This window comes from Phaethon aethereus, assembly GCF_964289735.1.
Source record: "Phaethon aethereus genome assembly, chromosome: Z".
Classification (NCBI taxonomy): domain Eukaryota; kingdom Metazoa; phylum Chordata; class Aves; order Phaethontiformes; family Phaethontidae; genus Phaethon; species Phaethon aethereus.
The window spans coordinates 27,142,305-27,157,107 of NC_138577.1; the positions used below are offsets into that span (position 1 = coordinate 27,142,305).

At 44.2% G+C, this 14,803-nt stretch overlaps 1 protein-coding gene across 1 annotated transcript in view; it reads right to left on the reverse strand.

Moving 5' to 3' along the window:
- Positions 1 to 1,143: 1,143 nt before the first annotated feature.
- Positions 1,144 to 14,803, reverse strand: part of CMYA5 (cardiomyopathy associated 5) — a gene marked incomplete at both ends in the record, with an annotated part of 51,926 nt that continues 38,266 nt past the window's right edge. Inside the window, 4 exons of the mRNA XM_082013770.1 lie at positions 1,144 to 1,396; positions 4,787 to 4,963; positions 6,033 to 6,132; positions 6,907 to 7,040. Coding sequence (XP_081869896.1) covers positions 1,144 to 1,396; positions 4,787 to 4,963; positions 6,033 to 6,132; positions 6,907 to 7,040 — 664 coding nt within the window. The remainder of the gene's footprint in view (positions 1,397 to 4,786; positions 4,964 to 6,032; positions 6,133 to 6,906; positions 7,041 to 14,803) is intronic.

Sequence of the window (14,803 nt, forward strand, 5' to 3'; positions counted from 1 at the left end):
AGCCCTTGAGGCAGGTGAAAAGAACTGCTTGGAAAAACCACCCGAAAATGCCAAGGGGGAAAATCAGTATCCTATTCCTCTGCTGGCATCAACCATTTTTAGTCTACCTGTTTCGATTGCCCTGAAACACTGCACCTCACTGGCATGATACTGATGCTAATGTAGATAACAGGAGACAGCAAGGCAGACACAGGAAAATATCCACAACCCTGAAATTAGGAGCACCAAATCTGTAACTGCAAAGGCAAAAAGCAGTGATGGAAAAGGGGTGATCTGCAAGAAGGTCACTGGCAATTGGACTGTTCTCTAAGGTCCTGGGTGGCAATCTTCCCTGCACCAACAAAACCACTTTCCCAACAAATTGAGGATGAAAAACATAGGGGAAGGTTTTTACCAACATGATAGTAACCACGTTTCCTCATACGTATGTTTCATGAGTACCTATTAACAGGCATTGATATTTACTGATGCAGTCAGGTAGCTGTCTGTTAGTCTGCTGTGAGCAGGGCAGGTAGGTGTTGCATACTCCAACTTCACATGACTGATATGAAGACTAGTCTGGGACTCACTCATTCTGCAAATATGTAGATTTCTAAGTTTCCAAGTTTTCTTAATTTATGCATTTAAAGAAAAGAGCTGGCAAACAATAACACAAGATATATTAACCTGCAGAATGTTTCAGTTGTTGAAATTTCTGCACATTTTTCAACACATCGTCTTGGATTCAGGCTTTGACTGTCCTGGCAAATGATGAAATGATGGCTTTCATGTATTGCAGTGAGAAATGCATTTATTTCATACACAGGCTCATGATCAACTTTAAAAAGACAGTTAGAACTATTGTTGTTTTCACAGGGAAAGTACATTTCCATCCATTCTTAATGTTCATATCTAACAAAACTTTTTTTCCCCTCAAAAGTACTGCTGTGTATATCACTAGGTGCATGCTCCATCTGAAGGAGCTGATTTTCTCTCCAGGCTCAAGGTGATTACGTGGCTGAGCACTAACTACAAATACTAACGATGTGGGGGAGTGCTGTGTGAGCAGTATTCATCAGTGAAGACTAGACATCCGTTCCTGGCACCTCTCTTCTCCTCCCTGTCCCCTGACAGTCAGTTTTTCTGACAGCGTGAAGCAGGAAATTAGCTGTGCTTCACAAACTCCGGCAGCTCCATTCCCGTGCACAGGGTAAGTGCTCCAGCTTTCTCCAGGGCAAAGGCTGGGTGAGCAGCATCAGTGAATTTGTGCCTGATGGAAAACAGCACCAGTCCTCTCTCTGCATTGAAGAACAACAGTCTGCCACCACTGTAATCCAACAGGATGCCGATCCTGGACGGGTGTTCTGTCACACGGACATCGCTCATCATACCGGTGTGAAGAAACCTGTAAAGAAAGCTGTGGGAAAATGGAAACCAAAATTCAGTGAGCCTCCTCATGTCAATTTACCAGAAACAACCTACTGCTTAATTCTGACATATTAACAGGTGGCCGCATACAGCAGTGTGTCATGTGGCAACAGCATTTTGCTCAGTACCATAAAAAAAGCGAATGTGGCATTGCTTCAACGTCCTACCTGGCACTCTGATGAGCCCTTTCACTTGGCATCTTTGGACTCTCAGGATAAAAGCAGACTTGCTGTAGTCATATTCATCTATATCTTTCTTATTACATGTCTTTGTGGACATTTAAGCATGAGCTCTGCTTTGGCAAGATCTTTTGCATCTCAGATGTTCCATTTAGCTAGTTATGTTCATGCATCTGTATGATTTCACACTAAAAAAAGCACACTTGTTTAGATCAAGATGCCTTACAAACTTCCAAGCAGCCTGGCACTGGCCGGCTGAAGACTAGCACCCTGCACTCCGGCCGCAGTGGCAGGTACCTGTCAGTGTGAAGGAAAGGCAGGAGAAGGCATTCCCAATGGAGGCCTGACATCTCCTGCAGATGGTAATAGATTCTAAAAAGACTGCATTTATGGAAATAAATACACTGGCTGGGATTTTGTGAAGCAGTTTGGGATATGTGGCTGGGATATGAGCCTGGAATGACAAAGCAGTAGCAACGAAGGTGCTACCCCCTGCATCATGACTGCCCCCACAAGGAAGAAAAGATGGCTTATAGTTGTAGGCCACTCCCTTCTGAGGGGAACAGAGCATCCAACGTGCTGGACAGACCTTCTCTTAGGGCAGCCTGCTGCCTCCCTGAGGCCTGGGTTAAGGACATCACTAGGAACCTCCCTAGCCTCTTCAGTGGGGTGGCAATGAAGCTGCTACTCATAGTCCAAGGGTGATCAAAAGAGACTTCAGGGCCTTGGGATGGTTGCTAAGGGAATCTGGAACACAGGTTGATTTTTCTTCCTTCCTTCCAGTTGCAGGCAGTGACATAGGAAGAAACAGATGGGCCCAGTCTATTAATACATGGCTCCGTGACTGGTGTCATAACCACAATTCTGGGTTCTTTGGAAATGGGATGGCCTACTCAGCACCAGTCTTGCTGGCATCAGATGGGATTCACCTTTCTCAAAGGGGGAAGAGGGTCTTTGCTCGCAAGATCATGGGGCTTATTGACAGGGCTTTAAACTAGACTCAAAGTGGGATGGGGGATAATATCAGTTGTAAGAAATCAGGAAAGGAAGGCAAGAGACTGGCACAGCTGAGTTGAGACGTGCTGGTCAAACTAAAGGGCAAGAAAGAAATGCACAAGCAGTGGAAGCAGGGACAGGTATTCTGGGAAAAGTACAGGGACGCTGCCCAGTTGTCTAGGGATGGGGTCAAGAAGTCCAAGGCACGGCTGGAGCTGAACTTGGCAAAGGATGAAAAGAATACTAAGGACTTCTACACATATGTCAGCCAGAAATGGAAGGTCAAAGAAAGCATACCCCCCTTGACGAGCAAGTCTGGCAGAGTGGTAACAAGGGATGAGGAGAAGACTGAGGTACTCAATGACTTCTTTGCCTCAGTTTTCACTGGCAGTCTCTCTTGCCACATGTCTCAAGGGGATGGACTGCAAGAGTCAAGTCCCTCTCATTGTAAGAGAAGATCAGGTTCAAGACCACCTGAGGAACCTGAACATATCCAAGTCTATGGGAACTGACAGGATGCATCCCAGAGTCCTGAGGGAATTGGCTGGTGTAGTTGCCTGGCATGATATGCCAGGCCTCTCCATGACATTTAAAAAGTCATGGCAGTCAGGTGAAGTCCCTGGTGAACTTCTGACCCGTCAGCCTCACCTCTGTGCCTGGGAAAATCATGGAACAGATCCTCCTAGAAGCTATGCTGAGACACATGGAGGACAGGGAGGTCCATGAGCCAGCATGGCTTCACCAAGGGCAAGTCCTGCCTGACCAACCTAGTGGCCTTCTAGGATGGAGTGACCACAGCAGTGGACAAGGGAAGAGCTACAGATGTAATCTGTCCGACTTCTGGAAGGCCTTTGACGTGGTCCTCCATCATCCTTCTCTCTAAATTGGACAGAGGTGGATTAGCTGGGTGGACTGTTGCGTGGATGAGGAATTGGTTGGATGGTCACATCCAGAGGTCAACGGCTCGATGTCTAGATGGAAATCAGTGTTGAGTGATGTTGCTCGGGGTCTATATTGGGACCAGTACTGTTTAATATCTTCATCAATGACACAGACAGTGGGAACGAGTGCACCCTCAGCAAGTTTCCAGATGACACCAAGCTGAGTGGTGGAGTTGACACACCTGAGGGATGGGTTGCTATCCAAAGGGACCTGGACTAGCTTGAGGAATGGGCCCGTGTGAACCTCATAAGGTTCCACAAAGACAAGTGCAGGGTCCTGCACCTGGGTCAGGGCAACCCCTGGTATCAGTAGAGGCTGGGGGATGATGGGATTGGAAGCAGCCCTGCCCAGAAGGACTTGGGGGTACTGGTGGATGAAAAGCTGGACATGAGCCAGGAATGTGTGCTCACAGCCCAGAAGGCCAGCCGTATCCTGGGCTGCATCCAGAGCAGCATGGCTAGCAGGTGGAGGGAGGGGATTTAGCTCTGCTGACACCCCACCTGAAGTCTTGAGTCCAGCTCTGGAGCCCTCAGCACAAGAAAGTCATGGACCTGTTGGAGTGGGTCCAGAGGAGGGCCACCAAAATGATGAGATGGATGGAACACCTATATTCTGAGGATAGGCTGAGGGAGTTGGGGTTGTTCAGCCTGAAGAAGACAAGGCTCCAGGGAGACCTTATTGCAGCCTTTCAGTACTTAAAGGAGGCTTCTAAGAAAGACGTGAACAGTAGGGCCTGTTGCAATAGGACAAGGGGTAATGGTTTTAAACTAAAAGACGGTAGATTTAGATTCGATGTAAGGAAGAAACATTTCATACTGAGGGTATGTGAGACCCTGGCACAGGTTGCCCAGAGAGGTCGTAGATGTCTCATCACTGGAAACATTCCAAGTTAAGTTGGATGGGGCTCTGAGCAACCTGATCTAGTTGAAGATGTCCCTCCTCATTGCAAGAGGGTTGGACTAGATGATGTTTAAAGTTCCCAAAGATTTTATGATTCTATGATTAGGTTTTTAAGTTTTATTCACTGGCAGAGTAAAGGCCAGTAAGGTTGTCTGCTTGAGACGAATTTTATTTAAGGTGCTTTATAAGAGTTTTAATTTAAGAGGAAGTCTAAAGCTCCTTTGTTGTTGTTTTCTTATTACTTAAATTTGCAGAAAGCAAGCAGTTGGATCCTTTCTGCTCTTGTGATTCTTGAAGCTGGCCAGCTTTATTTATATGAAGGACAAGGAACTTCCCAAGCAGCTTGACTCACACAGCTTTACCTAGTTTGTGTAGGACAGCAGTGCATGCACCAGGAAGTATCATTCAGCCCCAGGACACTGCTCCGTGATGTTGCTTCATAGCAAATCCCAATCCTGTAGCTTCTGCAGGCATAGACAACGATTTCCCAGTAATGGCATCCCCGAGCAGGCAGCAGTTCACCCAGGACTGAAGGAAAACTGTTTGTGAAATAGGTGTACAGTAAAGTGAGAGTGGTGGTAGACCAACCATATTGTGATATTTCTTACAGTCTCATCATGCAGCATCATCTAAAATTACTAGTGGATTGCACTCTGTTTTTCTAACTGCAGGATTTTATCAAAGATTTGAATGCTGTCATTGAGAGTCATTTAATCTCAGCACTGAGATGGACTTATCTTAAGGAGTAAAAACCATGCAATTATATAAAGCTAGCAAAAGCTGGAAAAGGTGACTTTGGAAGCAAAAAATGGACCTCAAATTTAGAAGGCTTGTTCAAACTAGAAAGTATGGCTGTTTTAAGTAGATACAGTGACAAACATCTTGTGTGCAATCAGCTGTAACAGTAAAAAAGTGCTTAAACCGGTAATACATAATACCGCATTGCCTTTAAGAAGCTGTATCAGTATGGCACAACTTACACAAGTGGACATGTGCTTGTGATGGTACTGATATCAGTATGTCAAAAAAAAATCATGTTTGCAATGGATGAAGGTAGCCTGGTACAACCATTCTAAACATATTCCACTAGAACACTTCCTAGTTCTGCAAGGCCACAGATGCTTTGGAAAACGTTACTAATAATGCCCTCAGTAGAGGAGCAAAGTAGCTAAGATGGATTACTTTTAGCCACAATATATTCAAAAATAAGCCCACAAATCTGGCCTTCTCAGGGCAGCAACAAATTGCTTTGAGACTGAAGTGCTCTACAGGATTGAGCAGTGACCATGGACTGAGGCAAATCCAGCAGTCCCAGTAGGTACCACTGCCTTTGACTTTCTGGTGGTTCCTCAGTGTAACACTGAATTCTTCCCAGCACCTTCTTCAGTGCTGCTACTGGGTTTACTGAGATACCATGCTTGAAAGGGGTGGGGGGAGGGGGGGGCGGTGTCAATTGCACAAAGTCCAGGGCTTCATGACTGATATGATTCAGTTCTTCTGCAAAATCAGTTAGTGCCATGTGAAAGCTACGTACAGGCAAAAGTAAGAGCAAGGGACTCATCCTGAAGCCACCCACAGGGTGATCGTGCTCCTCATGCTGCTACTCACCCAGTGAATTTGGCTTTCTCAGGAAGGCAGATCACCGTTGCATTGGAGGAGATTTGCAAAGCAGGATGGGCTGTCTTGCTCAGCAGGTGAAATCGAGTTCCTGGTACAATTCATGACAAAGAAACACCAATTCTGAGAGGCTAGCAACGTTAACAGGAGGTGAATCATAAAATGTTAAGCAACAATTATTGCCATCTTAGCTGGACAGAGTTATGTCTGCTGGCAGGTAGGAGCGACAGAAAATTGGGTGCGAATGCAAGGAGTCTTCCAGGCTGTGCCTGATTGGGATGGCAGTCTAATGTAGCTAAGTGATAAAGAAGTCTTCAGTATTCAAGAAGGTTGAATAATTTTCAATCAATTGCTTTTTCAAAATAGCAAATTTTAATTTTGAGGCTAGTTTGGAAGAACCGTACATGATTTAACACTATTCCTCTTGAAACCTTAAAGCTTAAATCATCCATTACATTTTAAAGCTGCTCTGCATGCTTCCTCATCCCTAAAACCCGAAGTCCATAAGGTTTTAATTGTAAGGGTTTTTTTAAAGGTCATGGCATCTTTTATCAGAATGTGCTTTGCCAAACTCAAGCAAATTGAGATCCCTGAAGAATATTTAATAATTTAATATTTCTGACAGAATTCAACACTTTTGCTTCTGAGGTCACAGCAGTTTTATATTGACATAAATATATCAACTTCAAGTGAAGTAGTCCCTGACTGTGCTAATTTTAAGCAGATAAAATATGGTCCCTTTCATATCAATAACTTGCTCACTCCTGTATCAGAATGTTCAAGTATGATTTCCAAAGGAAAATGGCATACTTGGCTGCTTTGCCCATCCATCCCATCGTTTTGACATCAGAAAATGGTCATTTACCTTTAGTTGAAATGAGAGCAGCTTCACTTTGTTCACTTGTCCCAAATGGGTTGGCAGCCCTCAAGTAGAAGAAATAATTCACATTGGGCTCCAGGGATACTTTCAGTTCAGGTCTCTTTATACCAGCAAAAGATCTGCAAAATTTGAAGATTTTCATCCATGAAAATGTATGCCAATATGCAAACTAGGTAAGAATAATCAATGCAAACAGCTAAGCCACCTAACAATATTGTCGAGTACTGAAACAATAGGCACCACAGAGAAACTCCAAATTGGAAAGGTGAACTCTGTTTTCACAAACAACTGGGTTATGTAGGAGCTTTGGCATTTTACTTGAGGGGTCCTCCTTACTTTGTCTGACAAATTTTCAGGCCTTTGTTACAGCACCACCTTCTCAGTCTGTGCAGTCATTTGGTGTAGTGTTCACTTTATGTTTGTTTTGCAGCATAAGTCATCACACAAAATGCAAGCAACACAGAATCAAAATTCTCATCCACCTCCTGTGAAAAGTCTGTATTACAAAATGAACAAGCTTCTGAAGAAAAAAACCCCTTTTAATTAATTCAGTTGCATGACAGTGAATGCACTTGTTGTGTTTGTACTGTCTGGGCACATACTCCAGATCCAAGAGAATGGATGCCCTTATCTGAAATTGCACAAAAGCCACAAACTTCTTGTTATGAACTCGTCGTTCACAAACTGTTCATCAACAAAGTTTTGGCTCTGTCTCCGTAATGGTGCCATGCACTCTAACAGGCTGGTTTTGCAAGACACAGCAGCAGGGGACAGTGCCCTGTTTTTACTAAGTCTCCCCTTTGTGGTGCTGCAAGAGCTCCAGCCCTCGCATCCTCAACCGCTGATGTCTTGACATGCTGCCAGAAAGCCAGTGTCAGTGCTCATTCAATCTGCTTCACAGGCACTTTGAAGTTGTGCAGTTGTGCAGTTGAAGCACTGCTAGAAAGTTGTCTGATTTATTTTCTATATTGTCAGAAGTATGAAAGACTGGCTTAAATTCTCATACACTGGATCCTGATTTTCCTCATCTTTGCCTCGTACAGTAACAGCAAAGCCAGAATACCAAATACCAACAACTACCAACCGCATTGTATGCCTTCAGGTAAAGAGTGTTTATCTGTATAAAATAGATAATTTCCTCCCAGAAATGCTTATAGGAATCTACAAGGAAAGTATTTAAATTCACAAACAGGATATGTGCCTTTGGAGATCATGCAAGGCACTTTCACTTCCACCTCAGGTTTGAGAGCGGAGCCCAGGGTGGTCTGCCTCCTGCAGGTGATGTCTCTATGGGAAGCTAGATTAAACAAATTACCTTTTCTAGTACTAAATACTGTGACCCCAGAGAAGGTAAGGCAGGCAAGTCAGCAGTCACATCAGATCATTGTTATTCATTTGTTGTGATGGTTTTTCTGCGTATGTCCCACCAGAGAGCAGTACAATCTGAAGAATAATCAGTGCTCATCCATCAGGATTTTTCACAGGCCTGTCTGCTGCATTTATCACATAAGGTAAAATCCCACAGCCCTACACACACCAAATTCCTGCTGACACCTGTGTCTAGGAGGATGGCGTCCTGGGAAAGACTGGTACATCATCCTTATTAGAGTGTAACAGGTATTTTGTACTGACAGCTGTCATTAAAAGTGATTGAAAACATTAGGAAAAAGCACTAGGTGCTCCCATGATCTGGGTTTTTTTTCAGTTTGAAAGAATTTCAGAGTGTTCGGGGCTCTTGTGTGATCAGCGTGAGTCCATGCCCCCTTCAGTGAATGTATTACATTAATGCTGGAACTGGTGCAGTAAACAGAAGTGGGTAGCCCAAACATGGTAGCGATTGTACAGTTTGCTTCACCCCTGTGAGTAACCAAAGACCCAGAGTCCTGGTTTGACCTGGGATAGAGTTAATTTTCTTCATAGAAACTAGTATTAGGCTATGTTTTGGATTTGGGATTAAAATAATATTGATAATGCACTGATGTTTTCAGTTGTTGCTAAGCAGTCAAGGACTGTCCAGCTTCTCGTGCTGGCCTGCCAGTGAGAAGGCTGGGGGTGCCTGGGAAGCTGGGAGGGGGCACAGCCAGGACAGCTGACCCAGGCTGACCAAAGGGGTATTCCATTCCATACGATGTCATGCTCAGCATATAAATCTGGAGGAAGAAGAAGGAAGAGGGGGATGTTCAGAGTTACGGCATTTTGTCTTCTCAAGTAACCATTACGCGTGATGCAGCCCTGCTTCCCTGGAGATGGCTGAACACCTGCCTGCCCATGGGGAGTGGTGAGTGAATTCCTTGTTTTGCTTTGCTTGTGTGAGTGGTTTTTGCTTTGCCTATTAAACTGTCTATCACAACCCATGAGTTTTCTGACTTTTACTTTTCCCATACTCTCCTCATCCCACCAGGCGGGGAGTGAGCGAGCAGCTGCGTGGGGCTCAGTTGCTGTCTGAGGCTAAACCATGACACCTGACCACAAGAGCACTTCAGCAAGGCTGGGAGTTTGGCAGGCTTGTCAGTTCTGATAGGTCCAGGGAGGAGGTGCAACCTGATGAGTTGCCTGAGAAGAACCTGAGATCTTTAGACTTGAAAGACAAAAAAGGCTTGTCTGAGTACAGGGGACAAGAGAAAAAGGAAAGATAAGTTGAAGAAAAACGTAAGATGGCAATTGAGTGAGGAAGCAAATATAAAAGGAGAGAAAGGAAAAGCGGGGATGGAAGCAGAAGCAGGGTAAAAGAAGTAGGCATCTGAGCTTTGAAGAAATTTGTCCGTGCTTCCTAGACAAGTCTTTCTTTTGAGAAAATAGTTACAAGTGAGATGAAGGGAGGATACGCTAAGCTATTTTTTGGAAGCTGTCTGTGGCAACATGTAGATCAACATGTCTTAAGCACAGTGATGCCCTCTATACGGCTCCTACTTCTGTCTTCTGGAAAATGCCATGTAAGTCAGTATCCTTCCAAAGAAATTAGGAGATCTTCTTTTTCACTACATGCTATTTAGTTGAAGATTAGTTAGTAAAACATAAAATCGTTTATAAATCCAAGTAGACAGGTACATTCTAGTGTAATAAGTAGACCTGGGGTATTCATATTCTGGAGTCTGGATCCCAGAGCCTGGGTATTCAGAAAAGATTTTGGGTCCAGCCAATTGCAGAATAGGGTCAGCCGTCAAAGTTCAGACTTGGGTCTCTTTCGAATATGAAAATCTCCAAATCAGAATTTAGTTGCATGTTTAAATCTGAGAGTAATAGCATGCCTCTTTTCAGTTGTAATAGTGAGACAGAAAGGTCTGGACTTTAAGTAGAGCTGGTCAGTAAAACAGTGACCAGATTTTCGAATCACATTCTCTGCTTGGTAATCTATTTTAGCCAGCTTTAAGCTGCCTAAGAATAACAGCCCATCAATTTTAGCTACGATTAAGGCTTAAAAAACAGTCCCACTGCTGCCAGTTAATGAAACAGAATATGCCAGCATGAAGGAATTTCATTTACAACACTCTCAGCCAGGTCCAAGCTCACAAGAGGTTGCATGCAAAGAAGAAATAGGTCTTGCTATCGCCTCTCCTTCTGTGTAGAGGATAGAGCAAAGGGAAAAAGTGAATAGTGAGGGCTCCCTAGCAATCACTGTAGTTTGTCATGCTTCAGTTTGACCCTGCAATCAGTGACAAAAAAGCAAGGATGAGGAGAAAGTACAAATAGTGCTTAGCTTATAGCATACAGCAATATGCTCCTACATCCGTAGGAGAAGGGAAGGGAAAATGCATCCTCACTGTGTTGGGCGAAAGCCTGTTTCACTTCTGAGTTCTTGTAACAAGCATTGCAGCTAGATCTTCCTCAAGCTCACCTGAAGTATTGAACCATGTAGTTTTGGTCATGAAAGAAAGAGAAATCCAGCTACAATATTTTTCATGTCAGCTATTTTCTACTTTAAATATACCTGCCCATTTTATAGATAACTGGAAACGTAACAGCGTTATTATCAAAGCATGAGGCATCCTGGCCTTTAGCCTAAATGTTATCATATTTGCACTGTCCCCACAATGTCTTCATGTCATGATACAAAATTCAGTGCATAGAAATTAAAGAAACATTTTAAGTTAAATATTTTAAGTATCTCCTCTTAATCCCTATCTTTATAAGAGGAATCTTTAAATCTCAAAATCCAGTCTCTGAATTTCAGGTATGTGCTCTTCAAAAGCAGAACAGAAAGGAGTTACAGGTTTCTTCACCTTCCAGCTGCCAAGGAATATTATAGTAGCAGTTGTCTCTTAAATTTGTGATTTCCCTGGTTTTAGGGAAATCTGATGCTGTTTTTTGATGCATGTTTGTCTTATCAGCATCCTCATTTATTTCAAGGAAACAATGTCTAGAGGATATTTTTAAATTTTGCACGAACCCAGCAAATTGTACCCCTCACAGTGATTCAGAACACTCTCTGTGCCATAATTGTCATTTTCCACCTGAAGATTCCACTGAAACAACACCTCCAGACCTGTGCTGCTCCCATTGATGTGGAGTTAGAGCTGAAAGTATGCAAGTTTCTCAAGATACATGTAGAAGAACACAGAAGGGGTGCACCATGAGTGGAAAAAAGCTCTTGAAGATAAAGAACAAACAGCTCTGATTTTGTTTCCAGCTGTGCCACATCCTTCTTTTCCCCTCCTCCATCCCAGCTCTGGCTGCTTTGAGATTAGATCACCAAAGGACCACCTGCAATGTTCCTCACTGCTATCTCAGATGGCAAGCCCAGCACATCAGAGGGGAGGAGGATTCCCTATTTCCCACACCTGGTTTTCTGAGCTGGCAGGACAGTCACATGGGCAGTGCAGCAGGAGGGAGGCTTGCTCTCCTTTTTCCAGCGTTAGAACTGCTCTATGAGTAGACAGAAATTTTCGGTAGCTAGCAGTGCTGGTCTTGCATTGGCAGAGAGGATGAATGACAGTCACTTCCACTTTTACAAACTCATTGCATACTGTACTAATTTCTGCCTCCCCAAGTCTTACAGATTTCTCATGATGTGATACATGGTTTCCATCTGAACAGCCCACACATCTAATGCCTGGACTACATTTCTCACAGTTTTCCATCTTCCACCCACAGCTCCACTGACTTCTCAACACAGAGAGGATGAACAGCGAGAAAACAGCAGAGCTCTGGAAACTGAAAGAAACATTTCAAAGCCTTATAAAGATTCTGGAAAAAGAATCAACCTGGGAAGAAGCTTTAAAACCACAGCAGCAGGCCAGGGACTCATTGTTGCAGAAGATTTAAGATGGTTTTATATGAAACTGCACCCCTCAGGTAGCAAGCTGGCAAGGAAAGAGAACCCAGAGGGGAAAACGTAGGGGTTTTTTACAGTATTTAGAAGGAAAGTTTCAGTGAGGATTTACTGAGATGTGCTTTAAATTCTCACCCTGGGCAGCTGGGACTGCTCCAAGGGCCTCCTTGGAGATATTCAAAAGCTGCCTGGCCAACTGGCTCTAGGTGTCCCTGCTTGAGCATGGAGGTTGGACCAGATGACCTCCAGAGGTCCCTTCAACAATCCTGTGATTCTGTGACACACTGAATGCTACAGAGGGGCAGCTCAGACCAGAGGCCCCACACACATGGCTGTTCAGTGGGGGGCTTTTCTCCCTGCATGCTCCCTTGGCAGTGTCCCTTGCCTTGTGTGAGCTCCCAGAATGACATGCGTGAAAGCAGCCTTGTGGGATGGGACCATGTCGCTTTCTCAAGGACTTCCCTTGGACGTCCGTCCCCCACCTTGGCTTTCCCACTGTGCCCTCAGAAGCAGCTGTATGAGCTTTGCAGGGTTTCTGAGAAATGTATTTGAACTCGTACCCAGGGACTGGGAAATCACTCAGCTGTCGGGCCGCCACAAGCATGAGAGGCACAGGCTTTCTGTCGAAGGGCTACATGTTTGGCTAGTCCCTAATATGAGTGTTGCTCAGGAAACCTGCAAAGGACAGACTCCAAGATTTCAAGGAAAGCAACGAGAAGAAACTACACCATTTCCAGGCCCAAATGCAAGGTGTGCATAAAGAAAGTTTTATTCCATCTGATATAGGTACATGACATAGAAATTCTAAGATTCCTACAGGTTCTTCCAGAAGGTAGCTTCTCACTATATCAGCTACATAAGGAATTGATTTCTAGTCCTAACTAGCACTTTTAGGGTCTTGGATAGGAGCAATACAGGCAATATGCTCCATCTACCAGCAGTCTCTTTTTTCCTTGGCTTTACGCAAAAAAATTAAATAGAAATCTTAAAAAAAAAATCTACATCACTGAAACATCTGGTGCCATTACAGAAGCTTTCCAGGTTAATCTGAGGGAGTTGCTTTTTGGAAAAGGAAACAGAAGCATTGTACTGAGGGAAAATAAGTGGTAAAAGATGGTCTTTGATACTGTAAAAAGAGGTCAGAGCCCTTCTACAAATACAGAAATTTAAACTACAGCAATTCTGACAAAATCAATGATTTTGTCCTATGGGAATTTTTCACACTTGTCATAGTAAAAGGCCAGTTTCTGCCTTCAGGGAGGCCAAAAAGGCAAATGTGACTCAGTATAATTATAAACATGTTAGATTTTGCACAAGCTCCCTTGAGAAAGGGAATGGGTCAGTTCTCGCAGCTTTTTGCCACAGTTATCACCACAAAAGCAAACTGCTTGGTGTTATCGACACCTCACAGATTACAGAAACAGCACACTTTCTGGGTCCATTTTGAGAAAAAGAGGCAAGTCCAGTTAACAGCAAAGAAACTCGAGGGCAAACACACAACAGAGGTTTTGGGAGCAGCTATATTATCCCTGACCAACAGCGACTTTGGCAGGTTGACAGGGACATGATGGCCTCATGAAATATATATGAAACAGAGCAGGTCATAGCTGCCCTCCGAGAGGCAGGAAAACAGGGCAAGACCTCTCCTTGATTGCATTAATGCAGCACACAAGTACTGTATGAAAAAAGGTCTCGAGACGTGCAAAATTTCACTTTTGTACTTTTCTACTGGAAACCTGTGAACACTTTAGTCCACTTAAACAATTTTGACTGCAAGGGGTGCAGCTCTTCCCTCTCTGCCAAATCTCCATGAAGCCTATGTGAACTAGTCCTCCGGCAAAGACCCTAATCAGGCTCCCCAGGAGGTGAACACAGACAAACTCAGCTGGGCTGAGGGTCTTCTACAGGATCCTGTATGGCAAGTCACCCCTCCACCTCCCAAAGCTTCTCAGACCTTTGCAACTGAATTTTGCTGGAATACTGTAATTATTTTTAAAAAAACATACAAACAAAAAACCTCAAGGTCCAAGGACATACAGAACACCACATAATTTTCTCTGCATTTCAACACAGTGCATGGTTTCATGGCTCAGTGGTGCTTGTGTCCCTCCTCACCGTCTCCTCTATGCATCCCAAACTTAGCACAGGGGAAACCAGAGAGGGTCTGGCATAAGCAGACACCACCACCAATTTCAAAGCTGCTCTTTGGGTTGCTCTTTGATCCCTGCAGCATGCCTGCAGAGCACTGAGACCAGCTGTGCTTTGGGAGCGATCTGCCCACACATCCCCAGAGAGCAGATAGATCACCAATATTACTGGGACACTCATATCACCCTTGCTATGCCCCAAGCCAAATCCTATCTTGTTCAGCACAAAGCAGAGAGCAAACTGGGCTGGGGTGCTCCATCCCGCTCCTTCCCATGGAGCTCAGCTGCCCTCCCATACGCTGCCCAGGGCCGTAGTAGCTGTGAGGCAATGATTTCTTCCCCAGCCAGCACAATCCTGCAACTTCTGGTTGATTGCAGACAGTGCAAAGTCTCCAAGGTTGTGGACCCAAATGAAAGGGAATGCCCAGTTAAGCAGAATAAAAAGGAGGTATTTTTATATAACGAC